This window comes from Cydia amplana, chromosome 3, assembly GCF_948474715.1.
Source record: "Cydia amplana chromosome 3, ilCydAmpl1.1, whole genome shotgun sequence".
NCBI lineage: Eukaryota > Metazoa > Arthropoda > Insecta > Lepidoptera > Tortricidae > Cydia > Cydia amplana.
In genome coordinates this window covers 13,826,135-13,839,012 of record NC_086071.1, presented here as the reverse complement: position 1 = coordinate 13,839,012, position 12,878 = coordinate 13,826,135, and the positions used below count along the sequence as shown (strand labels likewise).

Here is a 12,878-nt window from a genome sequence, read left to right as displayed (position 1 = left end):
CCGGGTAATAAAAATACGGCGAATTTGAACTTTTGTTTGTTGTCGTTGTAAAATGTATTAAAAAATAATGTAGGCACCCCTGACAATTGAAATTCAAAATTATCCAGAAAAAGCGGCCAAGTGCGAGTCGGACTCGCCCATGAAGGGTTCCGTATTTAGGGGATTTATGACGTATTAAAAAAAAACTACTTACTAGATCTTGTTCAAACCAATTTTCGGTGGAAGTTTGCATGGTAATGTACATCATATATTTTTTTTAGTTTTATCATTCTCTTATTTTAGAAGTTACAGGGGGGGGGGACACACACATTTTACCACTTTGGAAGTGTCTCTCGCGCAAACTATTCAGTTTAGAAAAAAATTATGTTAGAAACCTCAATATCATTTTTGAAGACCTATCCATAGATACCCCATTTTTTTTTCTATTTTTGTGTGAAAATATAATGCGGTTCACAGAATACATCTACTTACCAAGTTTCAACAGTATAGTTCTTATAGTTTCGGAAAAAAGTGACTGTGACATACGGACGGACAGACGGACAGACAGACAGACAGACATGACGAATCTATAAGGGTTCCGTTTTTTGCCATTTGGCTACGGAACCCTAAAAATGAGTGTTTCAAAAAGGCACCCTGTATTCCTTACATACCTAAATAATCTCTTATTCAATAAAACATATAATTACTAAACACTGTGATTTATTTCAAATAAATGCAAATCGATCGGATAAAAGATATTAATACCTACCTATACAACAATGAATACGAGTACAGGCAGCTGCAATAATATGTTACACACCGAAGGCCGTTTTGCGGTAGATCATGTTAGATCTTATTTGTAGAGCCATAAGAGCGTGTCACATATTTTTGCGGCCGTCGAAGAGTAACATATTATTGCAGGTGACTGTACCTATGAAAAATTCGAGGGTTAATAAAAAGCATTTCAACCAAAGCATTTATAATAATAACGACCATGGACGCCTGCAACCCCAGGGTTATTGTAACCCCATAACAATAAGGTTGAAATTTGCATTTAGTGACCGCAAAGTCAGGTGAGCGTAATCAAGTAAATCTGTTTTCATCATATTTTATCAAAAATAATCTCTTTTCTGTTCTTGTGCTATTTTCTTATTATCAATACTCTTAACTTATATGCTATATACGCTGCTGCTTCTATGATGTTAACATCTTCCAAAACAACAATAAATATGCAGGTTTATGAATTAATTATTTTATTGTTTGCTATTATGAACAAGTAACAACGCCATCTGTTTCAATTTTTTCCGAATTTAAGTTTCTGGCCGACCGCAGCGACCACGTATAATGGTAGTTAACTTCTGTAACGTTAGATGGTGCTAAAAGGTCACACAAACTTCACGTGCGGCGCGAAGCGTTTCCATGTGTGCGTGTTAGCGGGGAGGGAAGAACTAGCGGGCGTGGTTTACGAAGCGCCAGACGCGGCTGCAGTAGGCCCTTAAATGTACTCATTTCTCACATCCCAACTTACCCGGAAAGTACCATATAACAGCTATGTTTCATTTATTCCAGTACCAGTGTCCCCATCGTCGTCGGGAGGCACCGGGGGCTCCGGGACCCCGCTGTACCCGCCGTCGCACCCCCTCTCCTCCCTGCTGTCGCAACAGCGCCTGCTCGAGCTGTCGCGCTTCGGCCTGCGACACTACGACATCGCGCATCACGTCCTGTCACAGCAAGGTGCTGTTACCAAGTTGCTTGGTAAGCAAGTTCTCTTGCTCAGGTTTCCCATAAAGTTTTAAGTCATAATGTATTGTTTTTCATATTATCATCACTACATCGGAAGACCAGCGCTGGAAGCCACCAGCAACATGCTGAGATGAGGCCATTTCGTGGCACTTTAATCTTATTTTGTGTTTTCTTTCATATTATGTATTGTCTGTGCTTACGAATAAATTCTATTCTATTCTATTCTACATAGTATAAACAAAGTCGCTTCCCTATATGTCTGTCTGTCTGTCTGTATGTATGCTTAGATCTTTAAAACTTCGCAACGGATTTTGATGTGTTTTTTTTTTCATAGAGTGATTCAAGAGGAAGGTTATGTATAATTTGTTAACCCGTGCGAAGCCGGGGCGGTTCGCTAGTTAGTCATAAAACTGAACCGTTAACTTTTCAGGATTTTCGTAAGGATATCCTATAGATAGGTTAGGTTAGGTTTATTTTATGACAAATAATTAATAATTATTATTAATTTTTAAATATTATATTTTATGGCAATCCTGAAAAGTGACGCGTTTCTGAACCAAATGAATTATGCCCAACTAAAATGCGGGCAAACAATACATTATGACTTAAAACTATTTGGGAAACAATAGAGATCCGTATACTCCATATGGATCTTAAAAGGGTGAAAACAAGAATCGAAAGTAATTATTATTATTTACAATATTGTACCTACTGTTGTAAAGATATCAAACTGAATACTTAATAAGAATAATATTTGGGAGACCGAGCTTTGATCGGAAAACATATAAAAACTCAAAATTAAGCGCGTTTTCCTAGAGATAAGACCTAGCTAGATCGATTTTCGCCCCCGAAAACCTCCATATAGCAAATTTCATCGAAATCGTTAAAGCCGTTTCCGAGATCCCCGAAATATATATAAATAAATATACATATAAATAAATAAATAAACAAGAATTGCTCGTTTAAACGTATTAGGTAGATAGATAGATTACCATTAGACCGTCAAGCATAAAAATACTAGCATACAATTCTGACGTAGTTATCCTAGCCTCCTGGTCCTGTTACTAAACGAAATATTTTACGGGGGAACGACCTGTAACGCATCAGCGACTTTCTGTACGCAACTTTACTATAGTGCATGGTGACGATAATTAGGCACTTGTATTTTATTGCGTGTACTGAATAGGTACACTCAATGGTCAGGATTGGCAGGAACAAAAATATTACTTATTTGCACTAGAAATTACTTACTCGTGAGAGACATATTAAAATACATTTTACCTTGTCTTCTTTCTGAGGCCCAAAGAGGCTTTTCATCGTTGAGAATTTTAATTCACTACATAGTATAAAACAAAGTCTCTTCCCGCTGTCTGTCTGTCCCTATGTGTGCTTAGATTTTTAAAACTACGCAACGGATTTTGATGCAGTTTTAATAGATAGAGTGATTCAAGAGGAAGGTTCATGTATAATTTGTTAACCCGTGCAAAGTCGGGGCGGGTCGCTATATCAATTATAGTATGTAGGTACTAACCGTACGATAATTGATAAGTAAAATTCAGCCTCGCGGCTTAGACTACTACAATTAATGCATATATTATTTATAGGAAGGTGGTCGAACAGTCTTTGGACTGTTCAGCCATCTACACATTGATTTATTCAACCGAGCCATACAGCCTGGGGCCCATTATAGCCTGCAACTAAGTTATTTGCAATAATTACCCCGCCCGCTTAGAATGATCAATACGTAACCGACAACTTGCGAGTTGCGACTGATTGCAGAGATATTACTAAGAAGCGAAGACTTTACCCACACGTATAGTCACGTCAATCGCTGTAGATAAACATAAGTAAATAAAAATTTAGAAATAGCATTGATAATAAAATTACGAGAAATTTAATGAAAGCTAGTTGAAATTATTTTATACACTATTTTTAATTCGTGGATATTTATGTAATACGAATGGGTACTTATGCAATGTACGAGTACATAGTACTAAAATGTTTGTTATTGTAGTTATTATTCAAATATTCAGTTTGGCTTAAAATTAATTAATTTTTCTCGCAAGTATGATGACTTTTGTGGTTACACAACCCTCCCATGTCGAAATCGGGTTAGACCCTTATTTACCTTTAAGAATACTTTAACTAAGCTTAAAGCTAGTTTCATAATATCTGTTAGTATAAAAATATACAAATATGCAGTAAAAAACGTTATCAATTACATTAAAATATAAAAGCAAAACGAATACCTTGACAATTCACATAGCAGAGGGTGCAAATAGAAAGGTAGCGGAAACTAAGGATGCTTTCATAATATATGTAGTTGTCGTCATTATCTTATAAACCATGAGCATTTTAACAAACACCGTTTTCTCATTCATATATTTTCATCCTTATACTCGAAGTAGCGCGCAGTGAATGCTTTCGACATTCGATTTTTACTCCTCGACACGACACACTTTGTATTGCGCGTAGGTAACGAAATAAACGATAAATTTGCATATTTACCAACAACTAAGCTTTCAGAAATTTAAAAAATAACAAAACCGATAGCTGTTGGCGCGATAGGAACAACCAATTATTAAATAAATATAAATGATATGAAAACATTCATGACAAGTCCGCAATTTGTCGACAGAGAGCGGGCCGGGCCTGTGGTTTGCCGTGCTCTAATAACACGGTTGCAGTAAAAATCTCAATCGCTATTAATCAACGATAAGGCATCGCCGGAGCCTGCCGCGACGAAAGCTGCCATTGACGAAAGCTTAGATTCTAATCGATTCATAAAACTTGCTGCGTGTTAATTATAAGCCACTGGGCTGCGTCTGCGCCGCCACCGCTCTTCTGCCCGCAGGCCGCCGCGCCGCCCAATCCGTCGCGATCCCACTTCTGATGTGAGAACCATCTTATCGGTGATCCCCTGTAGCAATTACCATTTATTTGACTATGCTGTTTATCACTGTAGTGCTGCCGTCTGTATTTAAGTTTGTCAATAAATCGTCATTCAGCACTTGCCTATCCACTCTATGACACCTTCAAATTGCGATTAATCGTCGCCATGGTATCATTATGTCGGATCAGTTTGAAATGAACGAAAAAGTTATCACATTTAAATAAAACTGTGGGAACAACTATTTTGTTTACGACGTCGTCTATTGTGTATAAATTTAATGGTTTTACATGTCTTCACGTTGCAAATCGAGAGAACAATTCGCTCACTAACCGTCCTTTGTCATTTCGAAACAATTAGATATCAATTGAAGGCCAATTGTTAATACTTCGCAGGAAGAAACTACACGAGTAGCGTGTAATTAAAGCCGAGACATTGTGTATGTGCACTGCTCCTAGTCATTTTAATGCTCTTTCACGAAGCGGAGAGTTCAATTAGTGTTCTATAATGTTAGGTTTGAGTGCAAACGAAGGATGGCCACCACAACGTTGTGGTGTCACTTGTGCGCAGTCTTTTAATTTGATGCTTTTTATCCGTACGCTGTGTAATTAGAACACATGGTCGCTTTGTATTTGCTCGGGAGTCGTGAACGGATTATTTGTGGCAAGGCAACCATGGGCGTTAAAATAGTCGCCTAGAATAGTGTTTAGATACTGTACCTTTTTTCATCGAATACAACATAACTAGGATCCATTTCTTATTAGTTAGCATTAAAATGTTAAGAATAATGTCATTTATGGTTACTTTTAAGAAACTAATACTACTTTTTGCACATTGTTTTGACTTACACTTTACATACTTATTATGTTTTCTCAGCCTACCCGTGACCAACGAGTACTAATAATGGGCTCTTTACGTCGTTATTTTAAATTAATTATATGCGACATAATGAAAATGTAGGTACTTATTTATGTAGGTACTAATTACATCCTAATGTTCACCTCATATAACGTAATTTATCAAAATCTTCTGAACGGTCCGTTACGTCAAACAAATTTGTTTTAACAAACACATGTATTTTTGGTTGTTTAAAAAAAAATGTATTCTTTAACTGACACATTAACAAGGTTTTTTAAAATATATTTATTATGTTTATCCATAATTATCAATGACCTGACCTATTATTACAATAGCCATAGGACGCTAAACAAGAAATTCTAACATTTAAGAACAGAAACTAAGCAAAATTAAAGTGATTATCTTAAACTATGGTTACGTTACCTACATTCAAAGTGTCGTGTCAATCAATTTCCGCCTCTGGGGGTTTCGTAACGTCACGTGTCTGTTCCCACGGAAGCCTGGCCTACGTTCCGCCCAGGGCCGTCATGTCCATCCACTTAAGTATTTAACATACATGAAGCCTTAGCTCAAAACTATCTAGCCCAAACATTTTCTAAGCTGAAGGCAGGAAAATGGGCACGCACTAATTTCGCTACGTAGTCGATTCCGAATATTTCAATCGTTGTGGTTAGGTACAGATAGACGAATGAAAATGTCATATCATAATTAATGCTCGATTATTACTAAACGTAATTGATTCGTAAAAGTTTGTTTCATTTGTTACTACTAAGCGAGCATGAGAATCGCAGTTAATGTATATCTACTGAACATGTCATTATACCAGTCCAATAAATGCCATAATGATTCCGATTCCGCTTTGTTGAATAGATGCGTAAGTAATAGTAAGTAGTAGTATAGTAATAGAAGACGAACGTCGAAATCACGACTAGACTAATTTCATATTAAACCGGTAATTTTATTTGAGGTAAATTTGGTAGGGTAATGATACCTACTCGGAAAAATTGTCCGCGGATCGCCGCGGCTGGTAATGAAGCCGTATTTAGGCTTTGGTCCTATAATCAAAATTGAATTAGGTACCGTGGATGACATTCTTACTTTGTGGACAAAGCTTTTTCCTTTTCTGCTCCAGTTCTCGACGTCAATATGAATTTATAATGGCCGCGGCCTCTGCTATTCGTGAAACGTTATTACTCTGATCTATCAATTTCCTACCTGCTAGTGCATATTGAGTACCTATTAAACATTAAAGCCATACGTTTAATGTTTATACAGGGTGTTGCCTGTAACATGAGCAAATAATTAAACCATATATTATACTCCTCAAACTATACAACATTTTTTAAACAACTTTCAAAAATTATGAATCCTTTAGACTTGCTCTTTTTCATACAAAATCAATATTGCCTTCAATGTACGCTGACATTAGTGTGTTTGATGTTGCTTGTCACGCTTTAAACATAACAAAATTTGCAATAAGTACATTGCGTCTTAGAATAAACTTAGTGTAATAAAAATCAAAACATAAGTTATTTTTAAAAGTTGTTGAACAAATGTTGGTCAGTATGAAGAGTATAGCCTACTGTTTAATTTATTGCTCCTGTTACAGTAAACACCCTGTATGTATGTTTATTTAGTCATTTTGAATGACGTATGCATATTAAAGTCATTGTGATAAATGGCCAATAAAACATCTAATCTTAGTTTAAAACCTGCGTGAAATTTACAATAACTTAAGTGCTTGTTCTTAGACGACATAGTTAAATGAAGACTTTGTCGCCCTTTGGACATTGTTTTTACAGGTTTGATGAGTGATAAACACTAAAAGGTGTTAAAAGTACCTGTATGGGCAACTTATAAAACTCATAAACAATGTCCAAGAACGCGTATTAAAAAATACTTTTAATAATTATTAACTACATATAGAAAGACTTAAATATAAAACTGGCTTGCAAAATTTCAATTGCATGAAATTTACTCGGTCACAAATACTAAGTAGGTATTAGGGGATCTCACAAAAATAATGACTAGTTTTTATTTGTCACAAATACTTTAAATGCTAGAGACTTCAAAAGGATAAGTTCGCCTTTGTACTTCTTACTAATTGTATGTTATTTTTAATATGTCTTTTTGTACAATAAAGAGTTTACTACTACTACTACTATTTTAAATTCTGACATTAAATGAAAACACTTTTTTACTCTCCGTCATGGATTTACCCTTTTAATCAAATCGTCCGATAAATCAGGCGTCAATGAGAAAGCCACGTGGATCACACCATTCTAACTTTCTTACCAGGACCTATCGTGTAGGGTTAGGCTATAAAAGTAATCAGTCAGTCATCGTTTACTCCCGATGCATTGTTAAATTAATAAGGGCCTACATTCCACAACTATCATTTCAATTATGGTTTTGAATTGTAGTGTTACTTATATGTTGATTATCAATGCGTTATGAAATAAAAGATATGGCCAATTTAAATCGTGTTTAGGCGTCAAAAAATCCAAATTCAATTGATGCACTCGTCAGCACAAGGAAACCAATGTTTGTCCCATTCAATCTCTGTACAATATTAGTTAGATTAATGAGATTACCACCTACGGTCGAGAGGCCGATTCCGATTTAACTATTTGTTATTTATATCATATCGTCTCACGCGCATCAATGAGTGCGAGCGGGATGCCTAATGACACAACTCTGATGGAATTTCGCGCACACCAATCAGCGTAACCAACCGCCAAGCTCGTATCATAACATCAGAAAACCCTTAACAATGTTTTAAACGGCGTCTCAGCCACTTTGCTGAAATATTTTGATCTATTAGCGCCGTGACGCGGCAAAACGCGCTAGCGCCAGTTAAGGGGCCACTTTTTAATACAAATTTAATTACCTGCATTCGGGCCCTTTCTGTCACTCACAATCATCTTGTCCTTTATGGGGCACCGTGTAATGACTTCGGGCGCCCATAAACGACTCTTGTGTGGAAATTTATTAAGCGTTTTGGGAGTGTATTGTGCCCTTTAAGACTCTCACTTCCTTTACCGGTACGGTGATGATTAATTGTTCGGCTTTGTTTGGCAGCAAAAAGGCTTTTAAGCCGATAATAACCACGGAGTTTTGTTTTGACACCTCGTTAATGTGTTGTTTTATGGGCGTAAGTACGCAATGATATCCATTACGTAGTAATATGGTTTCAATTATTACACAAAAAATCCGCGGTGTACTAATTAGTAAGTAGTAAAAACACCGTGTTTATATCGGGATATCGGTGACCGTGAGAATTCAGACGGGACCTGTATTCCGCTTAGCGCGAGGCTAAAAATGCTGAACACACATTAGACTTTTTAATGCCTCGTGAGGTCTGATGAGGACTTCAGGGATAATTTGCAAAAAGAAGAGTCAATTTAGTCAACTTCTGTGTGTAGGTATGTAAATTAAATGCTATGAGAAAAGTAAAATACATAATATATACAGATGTGGTGCATAATTGTGTTTTCCATCGTATTTTCTCGGAATTTTACTTTCATTATAGTAAAACTTATGAAGTTAAAAAGGTAAAAAGGATGTTCATTAATAAAATCAGGAGTAGGAGTTAAGTTACATAATTGAAAACGCTAGAATACCTAATCTATTATTATACATATAAAAAGTGAACTTTATGAAGGAGACATAGAGAGAGAAACGACTTACGGCCCGATTCGAACTTTAAGATACGTCAAAAATTTACTAAAGATACGACATGGATCGAATATGTCAAGTGTCGAGAGGAAAACGCCACTTTTGACACATATCCGAATTTTAATCAGGCAGCTGTTCGTAGTAACATAATTTCTTCCATAATATAACTAAATCGCAGTAATAAATTTACATCATGCAATGTACAGATATCTATCGAGAAAAGTATTTGTTTTCATCATTACCGGCCAGTGTTCGGAGACTATAAATACAAGACACTAGGCAACATATTGTTAGGCAATAATCGAATCTAACCGAAAAATATTTTTTTACAATACATATGGTGCTACTTTCCCGAACTATATAGTGCGGGAATAGTAGATTGTTAACCAGGGATGAAAGGCACTCATTTCTGCCGAGGTAGTTTGGTGCTCGAACGCAGTGAGAGCGCCAATAGTCAGAGGCTGAAATGATGCCTTGTACCCGAGTTAAACACTCTACTTTTCATTTCGAATACGAGGAAAGTAAAATGCGTGTGTTTTTTTAAAAACATGACTAAGTATAGAATTTTATAGTAAATCTTGAGGGTACTTTCAATTAACAATTTAGGCAAAAGTATCGTTGTTTATGGAATGGGGAGTTAAATATCCCAATGGGAATTGTACAACAAATCCATTTAAACCCAAATTTTAGTTGGTTATCATAAAAAAATCATAAAATCATACTTGGAACGTAAAATGCTCTAGTGCAAAAACGTATCATTTTCTGTACACCTTTTAGAACAAAAATGACCCTCTTTCAGAGCATGAGAAATGAAAATAACACTTTCCGTGCGTATGTCGAAAGTTTAAGTAAAACGTTGTCGCACATGTATGCGAATAGGTAATTCGCAACTCGTGTCGATTTAAAACACTCCCTTCGGTCGTGTTTTAATGTATCGCCACTCGTTTCGAATTTCCTCTTTTCCGCACTTGTATCGTAAATAACTATTTTGTGATAGGTATTCGAATAATATCATTGTTATGTTAAACTAATTTTATAATTAGTATATAGAGACTCGATAAAGTTTGCTTTATGAGGGTTAACGGGGATAAAACTCATTAACTATTTATGACCTTTTCCTGTCTTTGTATAGCAAGTTTTGTCTGTCGGGAACTACGCTTTTTCGGCCAAAAAACACTTACATTTTTCCATAACCATGATACTTAAACTGTTTAACTATAATTTTTTTGAATTCCTGTTCATGATAACTTAATACTCGCTTATTAGTGCGAGTTGTGTACCTACTACTATTAAAGCAGGTAATTATGATAAGCGCAAGATCGCTCTACACACGCGCACGCATTTCACGCAAATAATATACATTTACAACAGTTTCAGGGCTGTATTCCAAACGAGTTCTATGATATGGTTGCATTATTTCATATGCTGTGCTATAAATAATACTAATCTTTAAAAAAAAATAACTTTAATATTTTCATATTCAAAAAAGTACCTACATCTTTTCTTTAAAAAGTTTTTACCAAGGTATACAGTTACTGTGAGAAGTAACGGCGATAGTTTCCGGATATATTGTACATATAATAAAAACATATTAATATGTTTAAAAATTTACATTTAAAACTCGAAACGAATAAGTAGGTAGGCACTGAATGGGAATTGAAGGCAGGTTTGCAGGATTGGCACGCATCAGGATAATCACGAGTAACTCGCCCATTAGGTTTATTAAAAAGGGTTAAACAATTCAGTTAAAATGAACGTCCGCTGCTTGTAACTGCATTTTAAAATAATAGTACATTACTGCAGACGCCGGGAAAGAAGGGCTTGCCGGGTGAGTAGGTATAGCCGGCCGACCGTAGGGAGGCCGGATAGTGATACGAAGCCGGCAAGACCTTTTCACGGCTAGGCATGTATAGTGCTTTTCTCAAACATGCAATGAAATAAAAAAATACACCACTCATTTACAGTTGGCTTTACTTTCAAACTTTAACTGACGAACTGAACAAAAAATGCTGCTGCACCCTGCTGAATTATTAACTGGATAGCATGATTTGTTTCGAAATAAATTAAAAGTGGAAAATTCACTGTCTTGGGTGGGACTTGAACCCACGACCACTGGATCACTAGTACAGTGCTCTGCCATCTGAGATACCAAGACCGTACCCAATTCAGAGCATTGAATTTAGATGGCAGAGCACTGTACTAGTGATCCAGTGGTCGTGGGTTCAAGTCCCACCCAAGACGGTGAATTTTTCCACTTTTAATTTATTTCGAAGCTTAATAGCATCGTTCGCAGGCGTTTCTGCTTAATATAAAAATAATTTAGCATGATTTGTGTTGTGGCGCGCAAGTCCACATTTGGAGTTGAGTGTGCGCCACACATCATCTACCATTATTTTCGGGTACATATTGTCAGCAATATCCCAATCGTCCAACTTTGCATCATTGGAATAGAGCTGCGGGTGCCTCACACGATCCGCCTCTGGACCCGATTCGGATTTTGAACTAGATATCTACTTAATAGATATCTATTAGACATCACCAATATACGACAACGATATTTTTAAGATCTACCCTGTCAAATTTGACATTCCGCGATTCTGGAGATACTCCGATTTCCACAATGTCTAAAACGTCTCGATACGTATTTTTAGATTTCAAAACGATTTTGAAACGATCTTACTACGATAATTTAACGTAGAAGTGACATTGGTTGCCCGAATTGAGCTGCATAAGATATCTAGATGAAATCTAAACTACCACGTATATCTAGTACATCTTGTATCGTTCTCTTCTCTAGAACGGATCGTGTTTTCCGTATACTGCGGATATTGTGAACAATATCCTAACTGTTCAACTTCGCATCATTGGAATAGAGCTGCGGTACAGTGGGCCAAGAAAGTGGTCTACCACCCTACGGTTGAGGTTCGTCTGAACGTCATGAGACAACAAGGTCGACACACGTACGTCAACTGTACGTCATTGTCAACCTTAGCGATCGTTAGATCTCGCAGAAACTTTTGTCAAAACTGGTAGACCACTTTCTTGGTCCACTGTACCTCACACGATCCGCCTCTGTCTAGGCAGCGCGTAATTGCCCTCGGTCATGCGATTACGTTCCTGGCCGATTTAATTATCGCGAAATGATCAGTGTGCCGGCCTCCCGCAATTTACCTATCAATCAACAGAGGTTGTTGGCTGCGGGTGGCGATGGCTTTCAGGCCCTGTATTCCTCACGCATATTGAGCTGGGCTAGCGAGCGACAAGTGTAACAACTACAGGTGTAACAACTCTCCCAATTATCTCAGGTGGTTTGTAAAGAAGTTACGCAGTAATTTTCTAATAAACGGTAGCAGACTAAAACTAGTTTCTAAGACATTTTTACTAACTTAACAAAATAAAAATCAGCCTCCAAGCCTTCAACAAGTCCGTAGACCATTATATTATAACTACTTACGAACCACCTTAGTTAAACGTGTGACATATAGTTATGATAACACTGATTTAAACTTTCACGATTTTTACACATTATTAAATTGTACAACGGGTCTTCTTCGAGACCACGGGGACAACGCCGTCCTCGAAACGTTGGAGGTAAATCTTAAAAACGTAGATACGCGATTAAGTCCCGTTGTAAAATTTAATAATATAGTTATGATCTTATGATAATAAGAGAACGTGTTTGTACAGTCCGCTGCAGAGAAAAAGTAGCCCCTCTGCATAGAAGTTTGTA

The 12,878-nt window shown here is 36.7% G+C and overlaps 1 protein-coding gene across 4 annotated transcripts in view; it reads left to right on the top strand.

Moving 5' to 3' along the window:
- The window catches only part of LOC134662770 (paired box protein Pax-6-like), a 50,603-nt gene that overhangs the window by 20,127 nt on the left and 17,598 nt on the right, over nucleotides 1–12,878 (top strand). For 3 of the 4 annotated variants that reach the window (XM_063519059.1, XM_063519061.1, XM_063519062.1), the window contains exon 2: nucleotides 1,549–1,734. In XM_063519059.1, the coding sequence (XP_063375129.1) occupies nucleotides 1,549–1,734 (186 nt within the window). The remainder of the gene's footprint in view (nucleotides 1–1,548; nucleotides 1,735–12,878) is intronic. The other variant, XM_063519060.1, reaches the window with a different exon arrangement.